Genomic DNA, 17176 nt, shown 5'->3' with positions numbered 1-17176 from the left:
AAGTGAGATAAGATTTTTTGCTATATGTATTTTCAAAAATCGTTACAGTTTGTATATTTTTATTTATAGCCATGATTATTAGTTTGTTATCAAGCCGCAAGTCTTGTGATTTAGATTTATATGAAATCTACTTACTTTATAGCCAATGAATTGCAGTGATTTGCTTTTTTAGCTCGTACCAATAATTTGTGAGGGTCGGTCTATAAAGCGTGACAAGTCATATGTGTGTGCAACTGATTCTGATTCTGATGACCATATATTGGCCATAAAGACTGCGAGCTGTTTATGCGATCGTATAAATCGTTGACAAGCTGCTGCTGTGATTTTTTGCTTTGCTATAAGCTAAATTGATATAGCGTCGCTATAACAACTTGACGTCTTAGATCCGCTAATTTATTTGCGGTTTGCCTTCTAATGATTTATGAGGTGTCGATTTAGATTAGCGCTTGACTCAGAGGGCGGCGTCGGCGTCGTGCCTGCTTATATAAGTAGAGATAATCGAAATCGAAGTCAATTTCGTAAACTTCTATTCCAAGTAAATAAACAAATAATTCAGATTAATTTTGGGCAAACTGTCAAAATGAAAAGTAGCACTAAGCTTATCAGTTGTTGCTAAAGCAATCAAAAATTAACAAAAATAAATTAAATATATTTTATTAAATTTTAACATACCAATTTTGAGCTAATTTAGTTAAGTGTTTTATTATATATCGTATATTGTATTAATATATTTTATAAAAAAGACACCATCAAATATATTAAATATACTAAAATTTCTTAAAATAAAAAAAGAAAGCATCTAAAGGTTTAAATTCTACATCTTAAAATATATTTTAATTTATTTTTTATTATACATATTTTTCATAAAAAACAACCATTCAAAGAATTAAATTCTTCGAAAATGATTCATTCGAAATCTGCATTGCGTCAATGTGACAATTGCTAGTCTCTATGGCTTGGTTTCAATATATTTTTTTTATTTAATTTTAACTGATTTATATTGTTGGCTATATTTTGCTTCAATTTATGAAAATGAGACTTTGCGAACTTTGAAATTGAAATGAAGTAAGATTATCTATTGCGTTTTTTTATTTAAATTTATTATACAATATTAATCAGTTCTTAATTTAATTATTTTATTTAAAAATAAATTGGAATTGGGCTGCCATGTTCGAATGTTTGTCACCCTCGAAATTCCACAGCAGCTGACTTATGTCAGTTGTTGTCGTCGCAGCTAATTAACAGCTTTGCTATAAATTATCTACACACAAAGTCATTAAAATGACGCCTGCCCCTCTCTCTCTCTCGCTCGCTCTCTCCTGTAGGAGAGCGGCAATCATGCATAAACTGACAGCAAATGACATGGCAAGCGTTGCGAGCACAGCAAGCGGCCAAACCAAGTCGAAGATACATTTGTATCTTTCAGTTCGACTGCCTGCCTGGCTGGCTGGCTGCTTGGCTGAGTGTTTGGAACTTTGTGTGTGGTGCGCTGTCAACTCCTTGATCAGTTTAGTGTAACATTTTTCTCGCTAAGCAGCAACACCCCGTGGAGTCTCACTCTCCCTCTCTCTTTCGCTCTTCGCTCTTTGGGATGCTGTTGTGACATTAGTGCCTCTTGTTTGAATATTTACGGCTTCCTCGCTGTCATTTTTACAATATGCCATTTGACACATTAGCCCCCACTCATCCTCCCCCCACTCCACTTGTGCTATTATCTGGAACACAGTCTAATGTCGCCCTGCCTTGTAATTACTTGTGTTATGAGTTGTAGTTTTTGTTGTTGCTGGAGCATTCCCTAACAAAATCCACACACAACAAAGTTGTCTGTCGCCTGTCAACAGGCACTTGGTAGTCATTTATTTTGTATTTCCACAGTCGAAACGGATTTAATTTTTGTGAGAAATACACATGTGCACTGAGAAAAACAGTAGCTGTCAATGCAATATTAAATTTAAAATAATTTCTATATTAAAAGCTAATTTTAAGTTAAATCAATGCTACAAAAAAATAATTGCAAATACTTTGCTTTAATATTCGAAGTCCAAATAGTATATTACGATAAATTCTAATTAAAAACAGTTCAAAACAACTTTTTTAATTTATTATATTTCATAAATTTATACAATGCATTAATTTTAATAATAAATTAAAATAAAATACTAATTAAAGCAATAATAATTGAAATTTCCAAGTGCGCAGTATCTTTTTATAAATTTGAGAAAAATATTCTTTGCAATATTTATCAAATTAATATATATAATCAATATATTTTATTTAGCTTTTATTTTATATAACAACAAAATTTAAAGCAAATTTCAAAGTCGAAAAATTTGTAGAGCAAATAATAAAAATATAAAAAAATAATAATAATAATATTAAAAACATTAATTTTTAAATGCTTTTGAAATTAAATATTTGCTTCAATTTTTTTATTTTCACATATTTTTATAAATTTATTACAACAGAAATTAAATCTTTTTTTTGACTTGCAATTTATTTCTGTGTATTGTATAAAAAATTAATTGATATTAATATCGCCTGATTTGTCAACACATTGTCAATGCTTATTATAATGCCTATAATTTACAACATTGAAATCCTTGAGCAGCAAATCTATAAACTTGCACTAAATATATAAATTCATATACTGTCAGAAATGTTGATAGCTAAAGCTACAAAAAAATTATGTGTGCTTTGCTGTGATATCGGCAAATGTTGCTAAATATGGGGCTTGACCTGATGTTGTTGTTGGCCACATTATTAAGCCAATTCAGCGGCAGCATATAAATAAATAAAATTTGAAACACTGCCACAACAACAAAAGGTGACAGTATACGATTTATTAAACGAGGCGGTGACTGTCTGTTGTTGTTGCTGCTGCTGTGGACCAAATGAAGAGGCAGCAACCAGCAGCAGCAGCTGCCACTGTTGTTGCTCACATTACTCTTTTTGGTGTGGCAGCAGCAACAACAACAACAACAACGAGCAAAGGCAAAAGCAGAAAATAAAAACGCATACAATACTTGAGGTTGAGACCGAAATGACTAATGACCAGCGATTATCAAGCGATAAAAGCAAGAGACAGCAGCAACAACAGCAACAACAACAAATACAAATACACTGATAATTTATTATTGTTTTAAACATTTGTGTTTTGTGCTCAAACGAGATACATTTGTCTCCCTACCCAAAAGCCGTTCGCCCTTTTGTTCATTAAGTCGACCATTTAAGCCAAAAGGGCCACTGAAATTATATACTCGACATATATACATATGTCTGCTTATTCAAATTTCGTTTTTTAGCAGCTGAAATTTGTAATTAGTTGGCTTATAATAAACTTGTTTAAATTGTTGTCTTAGTTTCACATTTTTTTAAGCTGCATTTCCTGCTTTCGAAACACTCACACTTCAAATTTCTAGTATAATAATAATTGTATTTTATGGCTTATATAGCAGCAACAATCTGATGTCCCAACAATTAATTGTAAATCTGTGCGCTGCAGTTCGAGCGTTCAGTCCACTGATAAGACGTCGCCACTTCAATTCACAGAGCGCACATGTTGGAGGCCACTTCAAAATAGATCAAGCCACATAAATTTTCAACGCGCCTTTGTTTATTGCCTTTAATCCACATACAAACAATTTCTATCGACTGTGTATAAGGCGTCGCTCTTCGTAAATTTATTAAACACTTTGACACGACATTTTGTCGTTCAAGCTTCTTCTTCTAGCTTCAGCTTGGTGGAAAGTTGTGCAAGTGTTTTCAGAATTATTGTATTAAATAATAAATAATTAGAAACTCAATTTATAGCTACAAACTATGTGCTGCAACAACAATTGATAGAAACTAAGTATACTTTTTATAGTCAATTAAATAAATATTATTTTCATTTAGAAAAATTTTAATTTTGTAGATTATTTTATGAAGAATTCGAATACTTTTTTTTAAATTATTTGTAAACAAATTTAGTCTTCTAAATTAATATAAAAACTTTTTAATAATTATAATAGATTTAAATTTTTATAGTTAAATAAAAATTATTTTCATGTAGAATTCTTATATAAATTTCTTTTTACATTATTTTTCTAAGTTATAATTAAATTAAAAATGTTTTTTCTAAATTAATATAAAAACTTTTTTTAATAATAATAACTTTAAAATTTTTATAAATCAAAAATAGTCGAAAAAACACCTAGAAATAATAGCCATGTTAATAATTGTCTAAAAAAGAACTGAATTATTTAAATACAAAATATTTTTTAAATTCAAAGTCGAAAGAATTCTAATTTATTAAAGAATTTTTTGAATAATTTTCATTAACAATTTATTTATTATATTCATTATAAGCTATAGCAATATTTTGAATAAGCTTAAAAGCCAAATAGTTTGGAGAATTCTAAGTTAATTTTAAATGCAAAGTTCGCAAACTAAAAGTCTTATAAAAAAAATTTAAATCGAAACACTTTTCAAATACATACATATGTGCATTTATATTATTTATGCTTCATTTATTTATTCATATTTATACTTTATTAAATAAAATAAATAAATAAACGCTTTTTGCCTGGAATTCGAACTCGAAAGAGCAGCTGCACTTCGTTATAATTCATTTCAAACTATATCAAGCTCTATAATTTTGGTGTGGCTTTAAGTAGGCGCAGTTGATTTTTTTTTTTTGTATGTGTTTTTTTTATTAAAAAATTGGTTTCATAACGAGCGGTGCCCAATTATGAGGCACTGGTGTGCAATCAACAATCAACAGTTTCTAATCTAAATACAAAGCAATTAAGTTTCTAATTTATGGCGCTAATGTGCCAAATACACAAAAGTTCAAGAACTAGCGCAATGGTTTTGGCTGTCCAGCATAATAATTCAGGGAGCTTTATGGTTTCATTATTTTGTGGCTTTATAATTTGTGTGTGTGTGCGGGTAATTAAAAGTGTGTCTAAGCGGACACGCGCTCAAAAAAGAGAGAGACAGAGAGAGTGAGTGAGAGATAAAGAGAAAGAGCTCGGAGTACATAAATAGAGTCGGCAATGCTTTTGTGGTATTTACTAGATAAGCAGACGACGCATTGCAAAAGCCGCTGACAAGTGTCATTTTGTGGGAGGGGGGCAGGGGGCGGTCTTGCGTACATGTGTTTTCTTTTTTTTTTTTTAACATGACAAGCCGCGCTGCTATAGTAAATTTATCTAAAACGAGTCGAGTAGTAAGATTTTGCGGCTACTTAAGGCGATAAGCAGCGCTAAACAAACAAAACTTTTCATCTGCATAAAATTTATGAACAAAATAAGTGTGCGCATTAAACTTCTGCATAAGCAACTTTTATATACACTTTAAAACGGTTAAGTATGCGACAAAGCGAGGTATGATTTAATAGAGTTTGTTGGAGCGCGTAAAACGTGTTTTATTTGGTTTGTAGGTGGGGGGGAAGGAAAAATTGTTTACAAAAATATGCTGCGGATATAGCCGAACTTACATACTAAATTTAGTGGCTCTAGGTTTTATAATCTCTGAGTTTTCGTTGCTCATACAGACGCACAGACTCAGTTTGTCTTGCTAATTCAGCACATATTTACTTTAAATTGTCTGCCAGGGGGGGGGGGGGGGGGGGGCGGGGGGGGGGGGGGGGGGGGGGGGGGGGGGGGGGGGGGGGGGGGGGGGGGGGGGGGGGGGGGGGGGGGGGGGGGGGGGGGGGGGGGGGGCGGGGGGGGGGGGGGGGGGGGGGGGGGGGGGGGGGGGGGGGGGGGGGGGGGGGGGGGGGCGCCCCACATCTGCCCGTTACATGCATTTGCACAACTTGCTGCTTACATTTTATATAAATAAATATCAAAGTGTATACAAAGTCATGCTCTCTCTCTGCATTCCAGACTACCCAACAGTCTCGTGAACGTGCTGCCTTGACAGCTTAGCGGTTGCCTAAATTTGGTTAGTTTACTTTGGGTTCGAGTTCACGTTTAAAGTTATATATACTATATATTTTATACTGTTTAGATAACTCCTTAGATTGTTGTCGTCTCTCAGCTATTTGCAACTTTTTTGTTTGCCTTGCCATTCCACAGTCTGCTTGGCATTGATTGTCAGCCAGCTGATGATGATGATAATAATGATGATTATTATTACTGCATCATGCCACTTTGCTTAATCTGCTTGATTGCGGGCTTTAAATTCATACGCTTTATTGCTTATGTCGCAGGATTAAAAGCTCAAGCTATGCATATTTCTTTATAGTTTAGCTCAACAGTTGTTTTTAAACTATAAAGGTGTATAAGTTTAAAATGGAGCTTAGCAGCTAATGGGTCAAGGTACTTTGAGCAAATGACGTTAGAAAGTTTTGTATTATAAACTATTATTATATTTATTTATTCCAGTTTATACAAATAAATACTAAATACTATTCTATGCACTTTGACTGGGAACAAATATGCTGATACTTTAAAAGCTACTAGAAAAAAAGTTTGGAAAGTATTTCGGCAACGAAGAATGTGATCAACTGCCAGACGACAGTAAAGCTTCAAAAACTAAAAAACCACTGAAAAGGCTTTTCCGATAAAATTGCATGCGCGATTCTCCAGAAAAATTTCCGAATGAGAAAAATTAGTTAAAGAAAACATTTTAAAAATCATTGCAAATTATTGATTTAAGAAAACTCTTTAATTCTGCTTCAAAGAGTAATGAAGTGAAGTAATTTTTGGAATTATAGGTCGACCCACTATTAAATATGTAAAGTAGATTTATGTATGTATATATTCTGAAGCTTATTCTTCTTTTTTCTTTTCTTTCTTCTCCTGACCTGCAATGCAATTAGTGAATAGGTTAGGTTAGTTCTGTTCCATAAGTCGAGAACGACCAGAACACATTCGCTTGGGTCAGTGTGTTACCAGTTTTTGAAAATTTGTTAGGGCAGGTAGAGTTGGGAAAGATTGATGAGAAGCTTCGATAATAGTTTACTTCTGTGAAATCTTCTAGTGGAGTTCAGAGATCAAATTTTCAATGTATCTCTTTAATACTGCCCAACTTAACCCAGAAGAGTTCCAAAGGAATCGATGAAGTTTTCTATGAAATTCAAGACCCTCACATAGGAGTTGTGGAATGCTTTCTATTTCTTCAATGTTACTTCTGAACTTCTGTTCAACTTAGCTTACAATCTTATAAACTAAATCAATTGTTCATTTTACAAAGACTGTTGCTTACTTTACTAAAAGTACAACAGCTATTTTTACTGCTACTACTACTAAAATCGCTTATCCTAGCTAATCTCAAATTTGAGTTTATTGCTCACAAGAGAATTATTGCCATGATTATATCGTTTTGCAATTCAATTTGCCATCAATGTGCGCTGCGTTGAGTTGAGTGAGTGGGCTTAAGCCAAAGCTTTTAAAAATTGTAAAATGCTTGTTGGGGCCGCCAGTCGACATCGGCGGCGGCGGCATTGTCGTTGACTCTGGCATCAAGCTGTCAAATTTTTAAGCCGCCCACCATCAGCTTCAGCTTCAGTCTGTATGTCTGTCTGTCTGACAGTGGCACTCGCTTGGTCATTTAATCACAGTATTAACTCTTTCGTTGAGCCGCTGTCAGTCTTGTCTCATTTTTGTTGCGCCAGCGGCAAACACAGATAGAGAGAGAGAGAGGGAGAGGGCGAGAGAGGTACAAAAAAGGAGGAGGGAGTAGATACAAAGAAGTCGACGTTATAAACACTACTGTCTTCCAACTGTCAAGTTGGTCTCTAAGTTTTGAACGCAAAATAAAAGCCAAACTGACAGCTCAACGGTCTCCCTCGGCCCCCCCAAGCCAAAAGTTTCAAGATGTTGATTATTATGTATTTTGTAGCTCTTCTGCTCTCTGCTTCTTCTTCTTCTTCTGGCTGACACACACACACACACATGTGTTTTTGCATTCGTTTAAGCATTTAAACGCTTAGGCCGCGACTTATGCTGGGGCTTAACAGTTGGACAGCTGAAGACGCCTCAACTCGACAGCAGTGACAACGGCGGCAAAACTTGAAATGAATTTCGAACGCGCTTCGCTTCGCGTATAATGAAAACGAAACGAGGCGTGCGCGCTCTTCCATACAAGTCGACCAAAAGTGAAACAGCGCTACCCCAACTCCCCCTCACCCCTTACCCCTCACTCCAAGTTCATTCCAAACTGACATAAGAATAAAAACGTCAAAAGCGATTTTGCGCTTTGGTCAATCAGCAAAGTAAAATCAAAAAGTGCCGCCTTCACCAACTTCTGTCGACGTCGCTGCTCGCTGTCAGCGTCGACATCGCTGTCGCCGTCCAGCACCTTCACTATATATCTTTTGTTTTTCCCCACAGTCCCTATTTCAAGTCCAACCAACTAGCTCTCTGTTAATTACTTATTGTTGGTATTCTTTTCATTTCTCTGTGCTTTTTGTCACGTATTTTGAAGTGTGTAAATTATATAAAAATATTTCACATTCAAGCAGCAGCAACTGGCAATTTAATGCAAGCAGTTGATGTGTCAAAGAATTCTTTATAACAATACTAAAAAATAATAATCAAAAAATAACATAAGCAAGTTTAAATATAAGATTCAGTTTAAGCTCAGAATACTCTGATTTATTATTTTATTATTTCTGATTAGTTTTAAAATAAATCTTACCTGATGTAGAATTCACCTAAATATTGAATAGTATTTAGCATAGTGAAATTGAAGAATATCGAATACCCATAAAATGTTTCACATAGATTTCCCAAGCTAACCAAGTGAGTCTTTAAATAAGCCTTAGTGATATAGAAATCATTATAATGTTCAGTAGTTAAAACAGAAATATCAATAGAAAAAATATCTATTCTATCTATAAATAAATATAATAAATAAATATGTTGGTTGTTTAAGCATTTCAATCTAGCCAATTTGGATTTAAAATAAGTCTTTAACAGCTAGAATTATTTATAATATTGAATAATTAAATTAATAAAATAATTAAAATAAGTCTTAATGAGCTAAAATTCTTTATAATATTGAATAATTGAAATGAAAAGAATGTAGCTATTATATTATTTTTGAATTTTTAAAATCTTTTTTAACAGAATTCTTGTTATGTAGTTGAGATAAATGAAATATTAATGCAATTATGAAACTTTTTACTCATTCTAATTTTAATTTATTAAAAAAATAACTCAACTGAATAAAATATTTGTATTATGTATAATGAATGTATAAAATATATTTTATTATTTAAATAATGTCTATATAGCCCACTGTATGACGCGTCTCTTCAGTAGTAGTGCCTATATCATTTCAATTTTGATTGAAGCAGTCAATACACACACATACGCTTACACGCTCACACACATTTGCACACACACAGTTGGCACGCACAAAATGCTTTTTATTATTTTTCTTGCGCCTTGCAACAAGAAATTGTTTATAAATTATTGATTAAATGACAATGCGATGTCAAAATTTGATTTATGACTGTGGGGAATGGCAGCAGCGCTGTCGATGGAGGCAGCACGCAAGCAAATTGTGTGGGCATGATAATACAATGAAAAATTGTTAAACAAACAATAAAAGATGGCCGCCACTGACGGCGGCAGCGGCGGCGGCGACGGTCCCCTCAAAGATTTATGACAGCGAATTATATGTGAAAGAGAGCTCCATAAATACGAAGCTCAAAGTTACACAACAACAACAACAACAACAACAACAACAACACCCACGTATAAGGCAAGCGCCAGAGACAGCGACAGCGGCAGCGACTGAGCCCAGAGCCGGGGCTAACGAGTAAACAAAGTCGCCTGTTTTTTATTATTAATTTATCATCGGACAGACGGCTGCAAAAAGTGACATAAAGTCTGTCATCAATCAAAATTACCAAATTAAAAAGTGCCGCAATAAATTAACCTTAAAAGCTTCATTTGAAAGACGCGCGGGGGGAAAAATACACGAAGGCTTTAGCCTGCTGTAAGGCTGTAAGATTTTCAATTTGAAGGATGAGCTGATGAGCAACTGATTGAAAGACTAAAGGATCTGTCTATATGAAAGTAAAAAACTCAAGAAAATTAATAATTACTAACTAAATTATTTGTTTAAATATATTAATGTTTTGCTGAAAGTATTTGTTGCTATTTTGTGTGCTACGGCCATGATAAAGTTAACACTCGATTAAAAATGCTTATCAATTATAGATTTAATATAATCAATGAATATATTCATTAGAATTTTAGTAATTTTAAACTAAATTAGCAATTTTCATATATTTTCATTTTATTTATTATAATCAATGAATATATTTATAAGAAATTTTGGAAATTTTAAACTAAATTACTAATTTTCATTTTTATTTTATTTAATATAATCAATGAATATATTTATTAGAATTTTTAGTAATTTCAAACTAAATTACAAATTTTCATATATTTTCATAAAAGCTCATAGTGCTTTAAATTTTAATAAAAATATAAAAAAAATTATAAATATAAAACAAAATCAAATTATGAATAAAATTAATTTACTAATTGGTTTAGCAGTTTCTTTTCATGCCTAACTCTAAGAGATTAAAACTGAATATATTAGAATTGTTGATCATTGAGATTTCATGCTTAAGACTTTGTTAAAGCTTAGCAATTCGATTCGCTTGCTTAATTTAGCTGCAGGCAACTATGATAATTTTTATAAACTTTTAATTTGCACATTTAATAAGCTAAGCGATTACAGTAAGCTGTATATATATAATTTTTGCACTTAATCCAATTATTGTATATTTCCCTTATATCTAATTCTAGCAGCAGCAAGTCGTGCACTTATAAATAAAATCATTAAAGTCAGTCACACACACGAATACATACTATATGGTAAGCCTGCATCTATAAATCTGAATTATAAAGGCGAGCCATAAATTATCGTCGCAATTATTGTTAAAACATTTTTGCACAAGCGTTCAAAGCTGTTCCGCTCGACTGACTCTAAAGAGAGAGAGAGCCAAGAGGTTATCAAAATGCAATAAATCAGATTGTTTAAGTCTTAAACACAAACATATATATGTATATATATAAATGTTATATATGTATAGTTTGCATTGGGCTAGAGATTCTTGGTGACATCGCCAGTTGCTCATTTGCTGCTGCCCGAGCTTATAAACAGACATTAGGTTTGTTAAACACGAGAATAATGTTCATTATATGGTGTAAATCAAATGGCTGACAACAGTCGCTTGACGTGCAGATTTATATGCCAGCGAAAAAAAGAAAAAGTGAAAACTGGATATTACAGTAACCGCCGCCGATCTGACAGACTTATAAATCTCTCTGCAGTTTTTTCGATTGCGAGAGCAACACCAACAGCAAATAGAGACACCAACCATTGAGTTGGAGTATTTGGGAACAGCAAATAAACAACGCGTTACACTGCAAATAGAACTGGAAACTCAACTCGAATCTTTCTCAAATATTTACACAGCTCACTGCTCAGTGCTCAGTGCTCAGTTGCTTGGCAGGGTTAAATAAAATAAAATTCTGCTGCTGTTTGCTCAGTACCCAGTAGCAATCTAATCCATGGCATTTACACCTCTTGGGCTTATTGCTTGTCTTTTTTAATGAGGGTAACATTACTATATATGACCCGCTATAAACTGTAAAAGTTTTAAGTATATATTGCTCGAAAGATAAATATGCATATATCAAAGGATTTAGTTAGAAAATTACAGTTAAATGCGCTTTAGGTTGGAGTTCTTATAACTCAGATAAATATATTTTAAATTATATGTACATTATATTTACAATAATTTTTTTTAGTTTGTTTAGTTAACAAATTAACTTTCTACTGCAGTAAGTAGTTAAATTTTTAATCCTTGCGTTCTATTACTTAATCGCAGAAAATCATTATATTACCAAATTTACTACTATTTTTTATTTTTAGTACAGTTATGTAGTTAAATTTTTAATCCCTGGGTTCTATGACTTAATAGTTTATATTTACTATTTTAACTATTAATACTATTATTGAATTTTGTCTATTTAAAATTATTATTACATATATATATATATAATTCTACATTTATACTAATTATAATTTGCAAATTTGTGCGTACTTTTTTTTTTTAAATAAATGTCTACAAAGATTTAAAGGTAAATTTATTCATCATCTGTATTTTTCTTAGGTGTTTTATTTTCTTGTTTATATATTTTATTTTCTGAGAAATAAATGCTCATATAGCTGATATTTAATTAGTTTAGGAAATTCGAAATATTTTTAAGCTTCAATATATTGTAAAAAGCATTAATTCATTTTTATTTTAATTTAAATTTATGCACTGAACATAATTTCCACTAATGTGAATTTCATACATTTAAATTGAAGATAGATTCCTCTTTTAAATAAAATATTTCAAGCAATAAAATCTCTCTAAGTTCTGCAACTCCTACGATTTGGCTTGAGAGTTTTAAAGTCTTTAGAGATTTTTGTGGCATTCCCGATCGCATGGGCCGACGCTAACGTCGAATTTCTAAATGTTTCACTTTAGTAAACCTTTTGCCAGTTCATGGCAAATTAATAAAAGTTTATTCTGCACTTGAACTGTATTTAAATTTATGATATTTTTTTGCTGCAGACACGCGAGTGTAAATTAAAGTGCCGACTTAGTCAGGAACAATCAGCGGGATGGACACGCAGATGGTCATGGAGCTAATTTGAAAGGCTGACAACAATAGAGAAAGCAGAAGTGCCAACAATATGAATTAAGCAAAAAGCAAAGCAAGCAAATCAAAGCCAAGAACAATAACAAAAGCAAAGCAAATTGTGTTAATCAACACGACGAGGGCGCTCTCGACACACAAAATGCTTTTGCATGGGCTGTCAATCAAAGACAGCGACGCAGACAGCGACGCAGGCAGCGACTGCGACTGCGGCATTGGTAATGGGAATGAGAATGGACTGCGACTGGTTCAAGGCATAAACATGAACTCACTTCGCTCACTTCGTCCCCATGGAGAGCGTCGAACTGACAAATAGTTTAGCACTAAGTGGGGGTTAAATTGGCGTTGATAATGACAGCTGAATAATTTTAATGCGGCCACAGCGCGACCGATGGATTCGACTTTAGGCTGCTTGTGTGTCTGCTGTTGCTCTCTTCTACGTGTGTGCCTGTGTGTGTGTGTTTCGTGTTTGTAAAAAATAAAACGTTCAACGTTAGTTCAATTTAATTCGAATCTGATTGTATTAACTTACTTCAACTGCTGTTATTAATATTTTAGTTTGCATTTTTGAATTTCTCTCTCGTTTTTGCAGCCTGCTCTTTGTGCATCTCTCTTGCCTGAAATGAATTATGATTTTTAGTATCTTTGCTTGACATCCAGCGCTGTATTTCATTCAGCGTTTTATCTGTTGAGCAATTAGCGTTGATGCAGCCACAGCAGCTGCGCCGTCTTTATTTATCATCCGATTTAATAGTTGACATTTTGTTGGCAAATAACCCATAAACTCTCTCGACACTCGCAAAATAACTTGAAAAAAATACGCGCACAAATTTATACGCCCATTCACTTCATTATATGAACAGTGCTCACAAGAATTTTATATTCACTTTTTATACAAAATTAAACAATTTTTATACTTATACATTGCTTGATCTATTTTCTATATATATTTTTTTAGTATTTTTTAAATCAAAATTTAATTTGTAGACTGTTTATTTATATATTTTTGATTAAAGTATTTTTTTAAAGAAAAAATCAAATATAAAATAATAAATGAAATGAAACAAATATTAAATAATAAATTAAATAACTAAAGTGTTAGTTTTAAAAATTTCCTTGTATTCCATTTAATTTTATATTTTATCTTTTGTAAAATTTTTAATTTATATGAAATTTTTTAAATTTAGTTAGAATTTTAATTCTTTTTATTTAATAAATAAATAAAGTGTGAACTTTTTTCAGTATTTAACGAGTAGGGACAAAATTTTAATGCATTTTAAGCCTTTTTTCTATTTTTAATCCTTTAATCCATGAGCAAGAACACACTAAATATACCTAAGGCTACAATTTCAGCGAAATCGGTGACCCTTTGGGGATATTTTTATAAAATGTATTTGCTTTTAATGTTTTAAAATTTGGTATAAATAAATATATAATTTTTCATGCTGTTAAAAAATAAATTACTGAAATGAATATTTGTTTATATTACAAATAATGTAGCAATAGTTTTAATCTAGTACAAAAATCTTTTATTTTGTTTATTTTGAAGAGGAATGCCACAGAAATCTCTTGTGACATTGAAGCGGAAGAGCGTAATTCAATATCACTAGAGATTTCTGTAGCGCTGCTGCTTCTACTTTGACTATGCCACATTAATGCTCCAGCGTTTCGCGCTTGATACGGACTTGCTTCTTTATGGGATCCGCTGCAGTTTTCTGCATCTGCTCGGCGTATTCCCACATGAAAAGCAGCGATGAGTTGACTGCCCATCAATATAGTTCTTTATACTGAGACGCTCATCCACAGGAGTGCCACCATAATCATGCTGGGCAATGGGCAGGACCAGCACATTCTTCTGCAGACAACGCTGGAAGATCGAAGGCGCCAAGAGCGCAGCGCCATCTCGCACTAGATTGGGAGTCATTTTATACGTATGCTCCATGGCACTGAGAGCGGCGTCATATTCGGGCGTTTGAGGGTTTGCAGTCCAGGGCGGAATGCTGATGATTTCGCACAGCTGCATGTGATTGGGCGAATCACGCAGCGCCCAAACGGTGCCCAAATGATGTTGCAATATATTGGTGACTTCCTCGGCAATTTGATTGGGCGCCAGCGAAATGGAGAACTTGCCAATTACCTTGTGTGGAATTATAAAGCGCGCATCGGACTCAACGCTGCAGCCCTCAATGCCATGAATGGACAGATGAGGCTCAAACCAATTGCAGATTAGCGCCTGTTGCAGCTGCGTCGCATATGGCAGAGCAGGCGCTTCAATATTGGCGCCCAGCTCGCGATATTTAAACTCCACATTTCTGGTTTGGCTCATGTTTGCGACGCTTGCCACTGCTTTGGTATTGAAGAGCAAATGCAGCTCCGTGTCCATCAAATTGCTAAGCAGATAAATCAAATCCGGCAAAGCTTCGTATAAACTGCCAGCGTGTTCGCAGCTGCTTAAGCTGCGATTGGCGCACTCCACCTCGAGCTGATAGTAGACCAAGCCACGGCCGCCGTAAATAGCAGCCGGAGTCAGATTGCTCTGCCAGCGTCTGTTGGCCATAACGACGCAGTCGACACGACGAAAGAAGCTAATGCGTTGCTGCAGCACCGTCTCCAATCCCAAGCTGCCACTATGCGCCATGCTCTCCACCACAAAGACCAAATTAATGGGCAATTGCACATCCTGCATTTGCGATAAGCTTGCACCGCATTTAGCCAACAGAGTAGCGGTCCCTTATCAAATGCCACGCCCCTGCCATACATATAGCCGCCCTTTTCGCTCATTACAAACGGCTCGGTGCGCCAACCATCGCCAGGCAGCGCCTCCTCCACATCCAGATTGCCATACACCAATATCGTTGGTTTATCATTATCCTGTTTGGTCAGCGCTATAATCATCTTGGGCATGCGCACCACTTGCCAACTATCCGGCAGCATTTGCGATCCCATATGCTCACTAAATGCCACAAGATTCAAAGCCACCAGTCGCTTTAGCAGCCAATCTATGGCACGCTGCAGCTCCTCGCGATTATCGTAGCGCGTCGAGACCGTCTCATGTGCTATCAACTCCCAAAGATCATTTATCGAGCACTCTCGCTTCAACGATATCATTTGAAACACATGATTCAGGCGACTGTTTGCCCTATAGGCTTCAGTTTCGGACGGCACTGAGAATAATTTACTTATATCCAACATTTTTACACAACAAATTTAGACAAACGCTCAAATTTAATTTTGACAATTAAACAAAAGCTTAGCCCAAGCATTTGTTAATTTCTAAATAAACTTTATAGAGCTTAAGCGCAACTAGCAAAGAGCTCAATGCAGCTGCATTAAATGTTAAAATAATTGGAATATGGAGTCAAATATTGTGCTTAAAATTTAAAGTAAAGCATATAAGAGCTGCAGAGTTTAAATTGAATTTTGTGCGCGTGGCTCAATATATTTTTATAAATAATACGTCAAATACAGCAAAAAGTAAAATCAATTAAATTAAAATAAATAAATAAGTTTATTAGCTTTTATGCAATTTTTTCATATTTTTATATTATTAACTCAGCATCTAGTTAGCTAAACTACTTAATAAGTTGTATCGTTTTCGAGCTTGAACATTTGAAAAATAATAGTCTATTAATAGCGCTGGGGCGTGTCGCTTCATCTCAGCATTCTCAATAATCTCAGGATTTTTGCGGTTTTTAAATTTCACCGCAAAATATCGTTGGCCCTCATTAGCAAAAGCCGCAAGCACCGAATCCGGCTTCAGGCCACGTGTGAATCCATTGTTGGCAGTAGCCAAAGGTAAACCATTCTTTGCAACTCGATCCAAGTGTTTGCTTATAAATTCATTTATATCCACGTTATCAGTTCGTCGGGCCGACGAGCTCTCGCTCAAAGGATTTTTGCGTGGGTCGTCCTGCCAAACGATTTAAGATGCACTCAAAATTATCTTAGAAGCAATCTAAATATTGTGTTGAAATTAAAAACTTACACGTTTTTTGGGTTCAGCTGCTTTAACATCTGTCATAAATAAATAAAATGTGCAAATTAGCACAGTTTTTAATTAAAAATGCAACTAATTCGACTTACCAGTTAGTCGCTTTCGGCAGCTTTGCTGCTTTCACTTCCTTCTTAGACGTTTTATTGAGATAAGTGTACGTATTATTTGATTTCATTTAAACACAGCTTTTCATTTATTCACAAATTTTCTTACCATTTTTTTGCCACCCATTTTAGTCAGAATATAAAACACAAGTAAGTTTTTGTCTAACGAAATTTGACATTTATGGCAAAGATGGCTTGATAACATTTAAATGTAACGATAGTATGGAAATCAGTCACCGTAACTGCTATAAATTTTTAAAAGCTTTTGTAAATTAAATTAAATTCTTATTGTAAATAAAAGATTTGAATGCTTTGTTTGATGCTCTGCAAGAATGTTTAATTTTCATTATTATAATTATATAGAAGTTTTATATATAGATAAACTTATTTGAGTTACAAAGCGTAAAAGCAAA

General features: G+C 34.0%; 1 protein-coding gene across 1 annotated transcript; it reads right to left on the bottom strand.

Moving 5' to 3' along the window:
- Positions 1-14177: 14177 nt before the first annotated feature.
- Positions 14178-15890, bottom strand: LOC108594424 (cytosolic non-specific dipeptidase-like). The gene is given in 2 exon segments (XM_033293392.1): positions 14178-15345; positions 15348-15890. Coding segments are annotated over 2 exon segments (1497 nt in total). The 5' UTR covers positions 15858-15890; the 3' UTR covers positions 14178-14358.
- Between the last annotated feature and the right edge of the window lie 1286 nt (positions 15891-17176).

This window comes from Drosophila busckii, chromosome 2L, assembly GCF_011750605.1.
Source record: "Drosophila busckii strain San Diego stock center, stock number 13000-0081.31 chromosome 2L, ASM1175060v1, whole genome shotgun sequence".
Classification (NCBI taxonomy): domain Eukaryota; kingdom Metazoa; phylum Arthropoda; class Insecta; order Diptera; family Drosophilidae; genus Drosophila; species Drosophila busckii.
The sequence above is the reverse complement of the archived record's forward strand: the minus strand, read 5'-3'. Positions and strand labels throughout refer to the sequence as shown.